General features: G+C 34.5%; 2 protein-coding genes across 2 annotated transcripts; both read left to right on the top strand.

Annotated features, from left to right (window-relative positions):
- The first annotated feature begins 2313 nt into the window (after positions 1-2313).
- LOC141611023 (L-ascorbate peroxidase 1, cytosolic) lies at positions 2314-6934 on the top strand. Its single transcript, XM_074429421.1, has 10 exons — positions 2314-2484; positions 4273-4402; positions 4510-4684; positions 4798-4863; positions 4998-5046; positions 5146-5231; positions 5333-5412; positions 5495-5597; positions 6582-6640; positions 6733-6934. The coding sequence occupies exons 2-10, from the start codon at positions 4284-4286 to the stop codon at positions 6746-6748; spliced, it is 753 nt and encodes a 250-aa protein (XP_074285522.1). The 5' UTR covers positions 2314-2484; positions 4273-4283; the 3' UTR covers positions 6749-6934.
- Positions 6935-8005: 1071 nt separating this feature from the next.
- Positions 8006-11157, top strand: LOC141611022 (mitogen-activated protein kinase 3-like). The gene is made up of 6 exons (XM_074429420.1): positions 8006-8253; positions 8346-8475; positions 9010-9147; positions 9479-9808; positions 10256-10439; positions 10787-11157. Exons 1-6 carry the CDS (start codon positions 8099-8101, stop codon positions 10966-10968), a joined length of 1119 nt encoding a protein of 372 aa, XP_074285521.1. The 5' UTR covers positions 8006-8098; the 3' UTR covers positions 10969-11157.
- The last annotated feature ends 3173 nt before the right edge of the window (positions 11158-14330 follow it).

The raw sequence follows: 14330 nt of genomic DNA, 5'->3' as shown, positions 1-14330 counted from the left end.
GGATTAAACCCCTCGTTAAAAAAAAAAAAAAAAAAAAAAAAAAAAAAAAAAAAAAAAAAAATGTCAAAAAGGGTCGGCCTTTTTCTTTGCAGCCCAACTACTGTTACACGTACACCTCAAACACTAAAGGCTCGAATGAATGGAATCTTGGTACTAAAAATGTGTTCACACGGAGAAAATGACGTTGGTGGGACAAAATGAGGACACACACCTTTTAGTTCCTCAAATCCTCGATAGTGACTTCCATGATTTACGAATTACGACCCGTTATTGCATGCCATGACTGTTCGTCCTCCTCTATTCGTCGCCTAGTTAACGTTATTTTCAAATTGATACTCTCATGTACTCGTATCTAACGCTCGACATTTAAATAATAAATTAATATATCCGTTTATAGTTATAAATAGGTCAAATATATTTAAAGTGGTAATATTTTTGGGCTTTACCATACAATTTGTTGTTTGTCTTATACTTAAAGTGGGTGGATATTTGGCTCATCTATAGCTATAGACGAATATCCCCGTCTATAATGAGAATTAGTGATAATAAATACGGATATAATATTTGAACACTTTATTTTAGGCCAGAATATGCATATTTTTCATTAAAATAACCATGTCTGCCAATTAAACACATACCCGTGTGCGACAATTCTAAACGAGTCTGAGTAACATAACTCGAACAATAGATTTATACTATCTATAATAAAAAATTGAAAAGTCATGAACTATACTTCTAATTTTGTGATTGTTGATGGGATCATTATCGACAATAATAAAATAAAATTATGAGAAATTGAAATCAACAATAAAAAATTTGAAATAGAAATTACAACTAACATTTCATGACATAATGATTTTACACAAACTAATGTAAGATTATTTAATAAGACGCTATTTAATCTAATGTACATTGATAAATAATGTATCTGCTCCTAAATATTGTCATTATACACTATTGGACTATATTTTTCAAATATGCCAATGAAAAAGTCATATAGCTCGTAATTGTTATATGATCACCTAATAATATACTTCCTTTTTTCTCATATTTTTGTTCCTTTTTTCTCATAGTTTTGTTCCTTTTTTGTCCGTTATTTGTGATTACATCTAAATAAGTCATAAGAATCTATATACTCTCACTAAAAAAATAATTAATACAAGACGTTGTACAAGGTTAATAGGTAACCTATAAAGCACGTTTTAAATTAGTTTAAAATCGTATTACACGAGAAATTGTGCCACCAAAACATCACAAAAAAGGGGAAAAAAATTACTCATAATCGATTTAAAAAATCAACCAAAAAAGTCAACCTATACAATATTACGAACCAAATAAACCATGTGATTTTTTTTTCCCATCTAATGGAGCCACAACGACAATATTAACGAAATTTGAATTGGAGTCATAAATACCACTCCTCATCACCAACAACTACTCGACATTTAGGCTCTGTTTGGCAAAACTATCTGAAAAGGTAGTTGAAAACGAAAAGGTAAATAAAACCGAAAAGTTAATCGAAACACGAAAAGGTAAATCGATAAAGGCGGTGAAAATTAGGAGTTGATAAGGTAACTGATTATATAAAAATGTGTTTAACAAACTAGCTGAAAAGGTAGCTGATTTTGGTAAAATGACGTAAAAGGATATGAAAATTATTTAATATTATAGAATAAAGGGGTAAAAAATAGAAAATAAGTCATTTCAGGTACTGATTTCTTAAATGCTACCCGAGGTAGCATTTCATTTCAGGTACCTTATTTGACAAAATAAGGTATTTGCCAAACACTTTCAAAAAAATCAGGTAGCTGAAATTAGGTCAAATAAGCTACCTGAAGTGTCGTGCCAAACGGAGCCTCAGAAGCAAAAAAATGCGGAATTAATAGTATTTTTGTCGCGAAAACTCTCGCTTTAAAAGAAGTTATTTTAGCAGTTAAAAACTTAGGAATCTCAAAGTTAATTGTAGAAGATGATAATAATTTATATGTTATTAAATTAATTCGCAGTACTTGGCAAATGCCAACTTTTATTGAGAAGCTTCTAGCATTATCAAGGATATAAAATTAGAATACTAGATCATAATTTTTTTAATAGAGTGATAATTAAACATTACTTTCGTAAAACAAACAAGTTAAATATGCAAAATGGAACAAAAAAATGTTCAAAAATTAATGAAATATTAATCTCATTTATGCAAGTAAAATATTTTTTAACTGATTTTGTTTTATCCTTAAAACAAATATGACCGTATTAAAAGAGACCCGTCGAATCTAAAATCTAAAATAGAAATAAACCCCTCCCAATTCCTCTTGCAAATTTCAATCGTCTCACACTAATCACAAATCTCACCAACCAACCACTAATTCAGCACTATATAAGTAGATATACATACACTCTGTACTCGTGCTCACCTCACGCTTCTTAAATCTCTATTAATATTCTTAGGGTTCTTCATCTCCCAATTCTTCATACTATATTCTTCAGGTTTGTGTTCTTTTCCTCCTCCATCTTCTTCATCTTCTTCCTTTCACTGCATTATTTTCTATTATACCCTAGTTTTGTTTTTGTTAATCGATTTTTTACGTACTTTTTTCGTTTCGTATTTGTTGATTTTTCTGTTTTTGTTCATTTATATGATAATTTTTCTGTTTTATTTTCGTTGATTTTTGTTTATTTGTTGAAAGAAGTGTCGATACGTTCGATAATTTGCGATTTGTTATTTAATGATGACGATGATGATTAGTTTCCACGATTTTTGTAAAGTATTGTTGATACAGTTTATTATTTGCGATTTTGTTAGTTGAATTGCTGTTTATTTGTGGATCATATGATTATTTGTATGTTATTGACCATGATCTGTTAGTTGAATTGTTGTTCGTCTGTGGATCGTACGATTATTTGTGCTATTGATTTTGCTGATTTGTGTTGTTTGTTAGAAGTATTGTTGATTCGTGTTTCGATTATTTGCGATTTTGTTAGTTGAATTGTTGTTCGTCTTTGGATCCGTACTATTATTTGTGCTATTGAATTCGCTGATTTTTGTTGTTTGTTAGAAGTATTGTTGATACGTGTTTCGATTATTTGCGATTTTGTTAGTTGAATTGTTGTTCGTCTGTGAATCGTACGATTATTTGTGCTATTGAGTTCGCTGATTTTTGTTGTTTGTTAGAACTTGGAAGTATTGTTGATGCGTGTTTCGATTATTTGCGATTTTGTTAGTTGATTTGTTGTTTGTTTGTGGATCGGATGTTCACTTGTATGCTACTTGATGATGTTGATGATGATGATGATGATGATTGATTTAGCTAATTTGTTGTTGTTTGATGGAAATGTTGTTGTAATGTTCAATCATTTACGAGTTAGTTAGTTGACCAGTTGGTAGTTTGTGGAACGTAAGTTATGATTGATTGATGTCGATTTTTGTTATTTGTTGATAATGTTGTTGAAATTGTCGGATCATTTGCGATTTATAATTTTTACAGTATTTTGTTTGTGGATCTTAAGCCTTAGAGGTCGATTCTTAGACGCGGTTAGGTTATGATATTTTTTAAAATTGAAACGATATTTTAGATTTGAACCTCTTTGTGATGATAACAATTCTTGTTCATTGTTTGAGAAAAGTACTATTGTCTAGAAAGGTGAAACCGTTTTATACAAAATAGAACTTTTGTTTTTAACTATCATTTAAATTTTCTTAGGTGGAGCTATATTTGTTGAATCGTTGTATACGCATTTTCCATTTTCGAGTTATTGTGCACTTAAATTTGTGACAATTTATATTATTGTGTATTGAACAAATTCTCAGAAGTGAAGATTAATCATTTATTTATTTTTCTAGGACAGAAACCACGGTAAACTTGAATTTTTGATGTGGTTAATTTCGGGATTGACCATTTTAATTTTTTTTTACTAAGTAAAGGTGGACTTATATGTGAAGTACTGATAATGTATTTTTGTTCTCTCTTCAGTGTTAAAACAAAAAATGATGTGTTCCATACTTCCATAATTTGTAGATAGAGGCATAGAGCTTGTATTTTGAGTACCTTTATTGGATTATGATTGGTACAACATTCTATGAATTAGGCTGTTTGTTTGATGAATTGTCTTCACTTTTCGTTTCACTGATACTGTACAATTTCTCTGTTCTCAAGCTAATCTGGTTTTCGAAATACCGAGTTTTCTTGGAAATGTGTACGTACGTTCTATTGTCAGTGATATATCATACTTGTATATATCAACAAATATCAAATTTATTTTTGTTTGGTTGATCAGATTCTTCAACCATGGCAAAGAACTACCCAACTGTGAGCGAGGACTACCAAAAGGCCATTGAGAAGGCAAAGAAAAAGCTCAGAGGTCTTATCGCTGAGAAACATTGTGCTCCACTTATGCTTCGTATTGCGTAAGCTATCCTATAAATTCTACTTGCATTCATCTTCTTTTTTGCTTGCGTACTCAGCTGCCATCTTATCATTTATCATTCTTAACTAATTTGTATATGCTCTGCAGATGGCACTCTGCCGGTACCTTTGATTGCCAGTCAAAGACTGGAGGACCCTTCGGAACAATGAGGTTCCAGGCAGAGCTGGGTCACGGAGCCAACAACGGGATTGACATTGCAGTCAGGTTATTGGAGCCTATCAAGGAACAATTTCCCACCATCTCGTACGGTGACTTCTATCAGGTATAATTCTGTAATTGGATGAAGAATATAAAACATGTGTTTGTGACTGCTTTTGTTACTATATTTACTTATTGATTATTGATTGAATTCTTTCACTGCTTGATTGCTTGAAGTTGGCCGGTGTTGTGGCTGTTGAAGTTACTGGCGGACCTGAAGTTCCCTTCCACCCTGGCCGAGAGGTTGGTTATTTTTGAAAATTTGGTGATTTCTCTTTACTGTTAAAACTTGGAAGTCGTAAATTAACCACGATAAAGAAAAATGACTCTGTGACTTCTTATCGTATTAGAAATTTTACCGTCTTTTACTTTTGCAGGACAAGCCAGAGCCCCCACAGGAGGGTCGTCTCCCTGATGCTACAAAGGGTATGCCTTTCCTTTCGGCCTCTTCATGTATTTTGTTTGACAAAGCAGTTTTTCAAATCAATTATTGGATATTTAGTTTTGTATTAAACTGTGTTGCAGGTTGTGACCATCTGAGAGACGTGTTCGTCAAGCAAATGGGTCTTTCTGACCAAGACATTGTTGCTCTCTCTGGAGGCCACACCTTGGTGCGTTCCAAATTCTCTGACGTTGGCTATTGTTTGGTCGCCTTTCTTTGCTTGTCTGGCCTATACTGACGTGCTTTGACTTTCTTATGATAATCTCACAGGGAAGATGCCACAAGGAGCGTTCAGGTTTTGAAGGAGCTTGGACCGCTAACCCTCTGATCTTTGACAACTCCTACTTCAAGTAAGCTCCATTTTATATTCTGTGACCTATGGTTTGTTGCAATGACTGTCATGACATTTATTTTTCTCTCATTATGTGATAGGGAGCTTTTGAGCGGTGAGAAGGAAGGTCTCCTACAACTACCATCTGACAAGGCTCTTCTGGCCGACCCCGCCTTCCGTCCTCTCGTTGAGAAATATGCAGCGGTATGTTTTCACTATGAGTTCTTGTCTTTTCAATACCTTCTCCCCAATAGGAAGTGTTGTTTCTGACTCCAAGCTTCTGCCTCCCTTTTTACGCTTCCAACTGAACTTCCAAGAAAAAGAAACAGTGTCAAACCAATAATATTTTCTTCACGGTGTCTCGTTAATATGTTGGAGCTGTTATCATTTTTTCTTAATTTATGCTTTTTAGCAGAGAAATTGAATAAAATGCAAAAATAATAATTAAGCTTTTATCATTTTTTCTTAGTTTTTTTGGATGTCCACCTGCACTGTTTCTTGCCAACCAAAAGAATGCATTTTAGGTTCCTAGAATGTTACTCATATACTCTCCAATATCGTAAGCCTTACGAGATTAGTTACTCTTCTTTTTTTTTGTTTTTCGTTAAATTAATTACTCTTTGTTGCTGCCCAACTTCTTTTACTCATAGCTATGTTGCTCGGACTCTTCAATTTTACCTCGTGTACCCGTGTCGGATACTTGACACTCGGACATGGGTAGAACACCTGGACACTTCATTTTAGACCAAAAACATGTATTTATTTTTCATATAAGAGGAATCCGACACTTGGAGACACACCCGTGTTCGATACTTCTAACCGAGTCCGAGCAACGTAGACTCATAGACTTCAAAGAATGGAATCTTGGTACTAAGAATGTTTTCACACTGAGAGAGTGATGTTTGTAGGACAAAATCAGCACACACACCTTTTTGTTGCCCGTATGCCGTACCCCGATAGTGACTTCCATGATTTAGGTTCCGTTAATGCATGTATCCCCGATAGTGACTCCCATGGTTTAGGGCCCGTTAAGGCATGTCATACAATGATTTAGGACCTGTTAATGCATGTCATAGCGGTCATACTATGCAAATCGAGTTATTAACTAACCTTGACAACACGAGCATTCATGTAGTTTGTCAACTATCACACATCAATAACATTGGTGTTGCATACCTTTTATATCAGGATGAAGATGCATTCTTTGCCGACTATGCTGAGGCTCACATGAAGCTCTCCGAGCTAGGGTAATGCTCATACTACGTTCATACTTGAATTCTCGACTTCTACATCAAGATACACATGTTTCTGATGAAAACGCTTTCAATTCATTTTGTAGGTTTGCTGATGCTTAAAAGGTGTGATTCGAGGGCTTTACAGGCGACCAGCAGCACAGTTACGCAATCGTTTTTTGTTGTTTGTTTTAGAATGAAAACTGTCCTTGTAGCACAGTTCTTCGCATTCCGCAACTGAAGTTTGGGAATTTGTTGCCTGTTTGTATTACTGAATGGTGGTTTGTTATGTGAAGTTAAGACTTTTCATTTTGAGGATTGCTGATGATATTTATGTCGTTTGAATACGTCAAGTAGTATTTGAATATTTCCTTGTCCAATCATTTGTTTACCTTTAATTAAAATGACGCTCACAAAGAATAAAAAAGGTAAACAAATGATTACGATAGAAGGAGTTATACTAAATCACTACTGATGGTCATCTGGTATTTGGAGTCCCAGCTGGAATCTCGAATGAGCTAGAATTGCAAGTAGAATAACCACTGTTTTCTTTTATATTCCGCAATACAGAAATTATACGTTGTTCCGTTACATTGTTCTTTGTTTGTTAATTTATCTTGAATTGGGATCTAAGTTTTGAGATCATATACCTTACACCCTGTAGTTCAGTATGTGCAAGCTCACGAGCTACCTTGTACAAAATATACTACAGGGTAAAACTTAAAAGATCTTGGGATGGAGGTAATAATTACTCGAGTAATGATTAGTGTAATAATACTCCATTAAAGCCCCATTACTCGAGTAATAATTACCTCCATCCCAAGCGAGCCCATACGACTCCATGGTAGATCTACCCTAACACTCACATGGTCCCATCTCCGTATGATATTACTCATCACCTGCTCGGTGGCTGCTCTCTATTATGAGTTATGACTCCATTCACAACCTCTTTCGTCCCAATAAGCACCGTCCAGACTTCCACGCACTCCCTCGGCTCATTGTTGAATGCCGAATGGTGACACCAGTGGCTCATTGCTTATATCCCTTCCAATCACCCAAAAATACAACCCGCCTTCAGTTTTCTCCCCTGCATCAACATTAAATTTGAATTTCCCTTCAGGTCATCGTCTTCCACCTCAACTCATACTCCGACTCAAAGATGCTTAGTTTTCACGCCTTCCAAATAACCCAATATCACTTCATAAAATTACTTCCCAGTTTTCATTCATCCAAATAACCCAATATCACTAAAATAAGCGCATTTGACCAAATGAGTCAAATGCCATCTGTATAAAAAGCTTTTTTTCACTGCTGCTGCAAAAAAAAAAAAAAAAAAAAAAAGCGTTACAGACAAAGTCCGCAGTACTAAAATATTACTTCACTGAAACCTTCAACTATTATCAGCTGTCATCTCAGAAACGTTCGTAATGTTGAATATTATGAACCACATACATTTTGATCAAACAATCGCCGATGGCAGAGGCGTCATCATATGCACAGTTTACTGCCTCGTTTACATACGAGGGTCGATACATTCAGTACAACGTCTTGGGCAACAGTATCGTGGTTACTTCCAAATACTGGCCTCCTATTAAGCCTATTGGTTGTGGTGCTTATGGCATCGTCTGGTAATAATCTCTCTTCCCTACGTCCCAGTCAATGGTTATCTACATGTAATTTCACCTTATTGTAGACTAATGATTATTTTTTTGATGTGTAGCTCGGTGTTGAATACAGAAACCAACGAGAGGGTTGCAATAAAGAAGATTGCTCATGCGTTTGATAATGTTACGGATGCTAAGCGAACTCTTCGTGAGATTAAAATCCTCCGTCATTTCGACCATGAAAATGTATGCTTTTTTTTTTTTTTTTTTTTTTTTTTTTTTTTTTGTGGCAATTAGCTTACAGTACTAGTATAGTTATATGCATCATGTGCGGATTGGTTGGCTAATAGAGGAGTTTCGCAAGTGCAAAAGTTGATCACTTACGACTTTTCTAATGTGCCAGATCAACTGTTCCGTCTAATAGAGCAAGATATCGGAGGCGTCTCATGGCTTTGTAGACTTTTTTTTGCTGTTTGTTTCCTTTTTTGTTTAGTTAGCTCTTTTTTTTTTCTTTTTTTTTTCCTGGATGTATTCCGCTTCTCTTTACCAAAAAAATATAAATAAAAAATTGAGCTTACCGTTATTGTTTTATTTTGGTGTCAAATGAGCCACAAGGGCAGTAGAATATCGGGGCAGGGAGATTCGAACGTGAGACCTCTTGTCCACTATACGAGCGACCTTATAGCGCATCTAGTTAATTTTACTCCGAATCCATGGATACTCTCTACTTTCTGTATGAATAATTGAATTCCTACTTGGTTTGTATATGATTTTGACTAGATCATAGCCTTGAGAGATGTTGTTCCTCCACCTTCATTGGAAGATTTCTCGGATGTCTACTTTGCAACCGAGTTAATGGACACTGATATGCATCAGATAATTCGATCTGAGCAGGTTTTATCCGAAGACCATAATCAGGTAATATTACTATTATTAGTAACTAATTGCTTTCTTTTATTTACATTAAACTTCTTCATTCCCGAACGAATCAACGATCATCAATGTTTTTTCTTAGATTAATCTGGGAGTTTCAATTCAGTATGCATTTTTTATTGAGTGATATTCAGAGTCGATGATTCGACTGTATGCAGACTGTAGTGCATACAGTCTGCAGTGCATTTTTTTATTGAGTGATATTCAGAGTCGATGATTCGACTGTATGCAGACTGCAGTGCATACAGTCTGCATTTTTTATTGAGTGATATTCAGAGTCGATGATTCGATGATTCAGTATGTTGTATATTTGCAGTATTTTCTTTACCAGATACTACGCGGACTAAAGTACATTCATTCAGCAAATGTCATCCACAGAGATTTAAAACCAAGCAATCTACTGCTTAATGCAAATACTGATCTCAAAATCTGTGATTTTGGCCTTGCTCGTCCGGTTTCAGAAGATGATATGACCATGTATGTTGTCACCAGATACTACAGGGCACCTGAGCTTTTGCTCTACTCTTCTAATTATACTGCTGCAATTGATATTTGGTCTGTCGGCTGTATACTTATGGAGCTCATGACCCGAAAACCTTTGTTTCCTGGCAAAGATCGCGACCACCAAATGCGACTAGTGATTGAGGTACAGTTTATGACTAGTAAACTCCTGAGCTTTCCCTGCTTGAGTTCAGTATGCATTAGTTACCCTTCCACAGTACTTCCTGCGATTCATCTAGTTCTGTACGGTTTTATTCTTCTGTGAGGAGTATTTTAATCAAACGTAAAGAATCAGATGAATCAGCATTACTTTTCTAAATGGTCATGGTCATTTTTTATTAAGTATTAATCTAACTTCTTTTTTTTTTTTTTTTTTTTTTCCTTTTTTATTAAGTATGAATCAGAGGAGGTATTATTATTTATGTACAGTTTTTCATTTTTCCTTTTCTATTTTTTTCGCATTTTTGAGGTGTGCGTTCACCTACGAACGGTTCTAAAAGATGAATCATGTCAGCCGACCCCAAATTATTTTGGGATTAAGGCTTTGATGTTGTTGTTGTTGTTGTATTAATCTAACTTCTTCAATTATCAGCTTCTTGGTACACCCAGTGAACTAGATCTTCAAAGTCTTACCAATGAAGGAGGGCGGAGATACATCCGTCAACTTCCACCAAAACCTCGTCAACCATTATCACAAGTTTATCCCCACCTCAATCCCTTAGCGATTGATCTTGTCGAGAAAATGCTAATGTTTGATCCAACCCGAAGAATCACTGGTAACTACACTTTCATCAGAACTTTTCGACAATTGACGACTTTGTTGCTAATTTGCTATATAAGTGCCTAATCTGCGACAAATTTATAATCTGTCGCAGATTAGCACCAATTTTGTGACCATAAGAATTAGAATTTGGACACACACCCGTGTCAGATACTTCTGTAAAATTGATCGCCAACTTACTACTAAGTATCAACATATAGCTGACCGCTAGTTAGAGACTAATTTTATACTTTCTCTATTCCAGTCGTTTTTTATCTTTGATCGCAAAATGCGAATATTATTATAGTAATAATTTGGCTAAGTTGTTAGTAAAGATTGTCCATTCATTTGCAAAATATGCAGTAGAGGAAGCATTATCACATCCATATTTAGCAGGATTGCGTGACATATCAGATGAGCCTACATGTTCAGAACCATTCTCTTTTGATTTGGAATTGGCAACTTTGGAAGTTGAAGATATCAAAGAAATGATATATAATGAAGCTTTGGCATTTAATCCTACTCTTAATCCTCAATATATTTAATGTTTCTTCTATATACACGTTCTTTTAAGCAATTTTGATACTGGCGGAATTTGTTATATGAGCATTAAGTATCACTGGTTGATATACAAAGAAGCTTTGGCATTTAACCATGTAGTTACCCTTAATCCACAATATGCTTAATGTCTCTTGTATCGGACATCTTTATAAACAGTTTTTAGGCAATTTTAATGTTGGAGAGGTTATTATTTGAGCATTAAGTATCATCACTTTAATTATGAAATTTTACCGACTTCATCAAATAAATTAGCTAACATGTGTTGTGTACAAAAATAGATAATTTAAGCGGTATATGATGGTAAATCATTGTAAGCGTTTGATTTATTGATTTAAGTTCTCAAAAACAATTTTGCATCAAAATAATGTCAATATTTAGTTTTGGGAGTTGGTTGTTGACCTAATATTATCCATTATAATTGTTTTAGCCTTAATAATCCTTGTTCCTATTACAAATCTCTTTAAACAATTTGTTCAATTATCACTCCTAATGTGGAAGGAGATTTTGGTTAAGAAACCGCTCTTATTTCTTTCTAAAAAAGCTTAAATATTATATGATCTTAAATGAAAAAAAGGCGCAAATCAAATGGAACAAAAATTTTGAATTTATAGTTAGCTATAATAACGTTTAAGAAATGAAATATATCTTGATGCGTCACTCAGCGGAAAATAAATGCCCAAATGAACATACCTAAAAACTCTAATTAACAACAATTGGTCTCCCTTGTGACGGGTTACCATTTGTGACGGATATTTTGTGAGATAAAATGGTAACAAAATGGGTTAGTGGAGAAAGGGGACCACATGAATAGTGTTGTAGAGAGAGAAAAAGTGGGTACATTATGAGGTAAAATGGTATCCGTCTTCAGCTTGTGACGGATATGTCATGTCTTCAATGAGAATTTGTGAATTAACAATATCCCTATTCTCACATGAACAATGCACATTCTTGTCGTTATCGTCTTTACTTGTTGATACGTTCACTTTTTGTGAATACTCGAATATCTAAAAACTTAAATCTTATATAATATGCTTATAATTTATAAATCTCTCCGCATGCACTTCTTTGATTAAGTTATTTATGGACTAAGGCTATACCTTCTGGATTTCGAACCTATCAGCTTAGAAAAAGAACATTAACTTAATATAATTGCTTTATAAAAGGATAGCTGAATGATTGAAATAAAGGGAATCGAGTATTAGCACACCTAAAACCGCCCCTAACATTTCCTTTTAAATTCACTTCAAATCCCATAATTCAATTCAAATCCTATAAAGTCGGTTTTGTTCATTTCAGAAAATTAAAGTCCAAAAAGTAAAACGGCCAAACATTTTCTTTTTTGTTTGACCATGGGTATTCTCTGCCGACATTTGAGGTAAACTCGTTCATGATACGAATGAGAACTTAATAGCTTGACCCCTTCTCAAGTTTGTTTTTTTCATTCGTAAGAGTCAGAAATCGAATTTTTAACCACATGTTTAAGGAGTAAAGTATATTATAAGGACCTAAAGTATACCATAATATAGCGATAAGGACCTAAAGTACACAAGTTAATCACTAAGGACCCGAAAAGTAAACACCGTCAATTATTTAACAGAGTTTGGATAAAACTACAAAAATAACCCCTACTGTGAGTCCCCATCATTTTGGCGCTGAAATACGATTATCCCCTCCTAACTTTTAAGTTTTACCCACCCAATTATCCCCACCATTTTGCTCCCCTGCAAACTAGGCCATTCTCCCATATTTTTACCTGTGTTGCTTGTAGAATCTCGCAGGCATAAGGGATGTACTAACCAGTTATTTTTTGTTCCTTAGTAACTCCCTCCATTTAACTTTTATCATCTTACTTTTCCAATATATGTGAGAAGTATTATATTGAAGTAAGGTGATAAAAGTTGAATGGAAGGAGCATTAAATATTTTTTACCAAACCTTTAATCGATTATAGCCGATAATGATTACAAGTTTCGCTAATTTATATGGTCTTCGTATCTTTTCAGTAGACTTTTGCTCGCAATCGGAAAAACCAACATTAACTTAGTACAAAAATTGGGACATGTATGTCAATTTATATGCAAATTCATGAGTTTTTTGTGTTGCCTTGAATTACATACATTACATTCAATTTGTCTATGTAAAAAAATCATTTGTACAAATGTTAGGGGTTTACTATTTGAAAATTTTGGTGGACATTATAATTTTGCGAAGGTTGAAATAATCTTAGTGAAATGACAAAAATATGGGGCAACGAGACGAGGGAACTTCGTGATGCAAAATGACTTTCGATACGAAGATACTAATGAGGCTTTTAATTGTTGATGAAGAAACATGTTGGGACATTACTTTTTTTTTTTTTGGGTTGAGTGTTGGGACATTATTCAAACATTACATTTTGATTTTGTATCTGACTAGTTATTTTTATTTTTAATTTAATATGGTTTGCAATAAAGATATTAATGTAAGTTTACGTACTCTCGAGTCCTTAACGATTACATTTTGATATTTCGGATCCTTAACGATTAACTTTTGATACTTCGGATCCTTAACGATTAACTTTTGTACTTCGAGTCCTTAAAGCTACATTTTAGTATACTTTAGGTCCTTATTACTCCATGTTTAAGAGATGAGAGGTATCACTACTTACACTAGCTAGTCAACGTTGATAATTTGTCAAACATGATATACTCTCTCCAGTCGTTATAATGTTCCCCTTTGATATGGACACGATACTTAAGGAAAAGTATTAAAATATTAGTAAAAGAGTTGTATGAGGTTGGTGGTAGGAGAGAGGGATGAATTATTAGTAGTTAAATAAAGAATTGTGGGGCCAAAACATAAAGGAAAGTAATAAAATAGGAGTAAACGAGTTGTGTGGGGTTTGGTGATAGGAGAGAGAAATGAATAAAATAAGAGTAAAAGTTTCTAAAAATAGAAAGGGGAACATTACTTGAATAATCCGTTTTGGGAAAGAGGGAACATTATAGTAACTGGGAGGGAGTACATGATTTGAAGGCTATCATATTTCAGCTAGTCTTGCTTGTGACCTCTCACAAAAAGGGAGATGGGACAAGGTGGGGTACCCCCCACGTGCTTTCCACTCACCTCTCAATGACATTTTGTGAGAGGAAACAATATCCGTCACAAGCTTGTGACGGATATCGTCCGTCTTCAATGAGATCTTGTGATCATATTTAGGGTTGTTCATAAAGTAGACCTGACCGGTGTCTGAGATCGACCAGTCTGGTCTGGACCGAATACAATCCGGATCGAATATTTAGTGTAACATAGTGACCGGTCTCCGGTTCGGCCCAAGAAAAAAAACCTTACGTTTAAAAATGGAACCG

The sequence above is a fragment of the Silene latifolia genome, chromosome 11 (assembly GCF_048544455.1).
Source record: "Silene latifolia isolate original U9 population chromosome 11, ASM4854445v1, whole genome shotgun sequence".
Taxonomy (NCBI): Eukaryota; Viridiplantae; Streptophyta; class Magnoliopsida; order Caryophyllales; family Caryophyllaceae; genus Silene; species Silene latifolia.
Note: the sequence above shows the minus strand (reverse complement) of the source record. Positions and strands in the feature narration are given on the sequence as shown.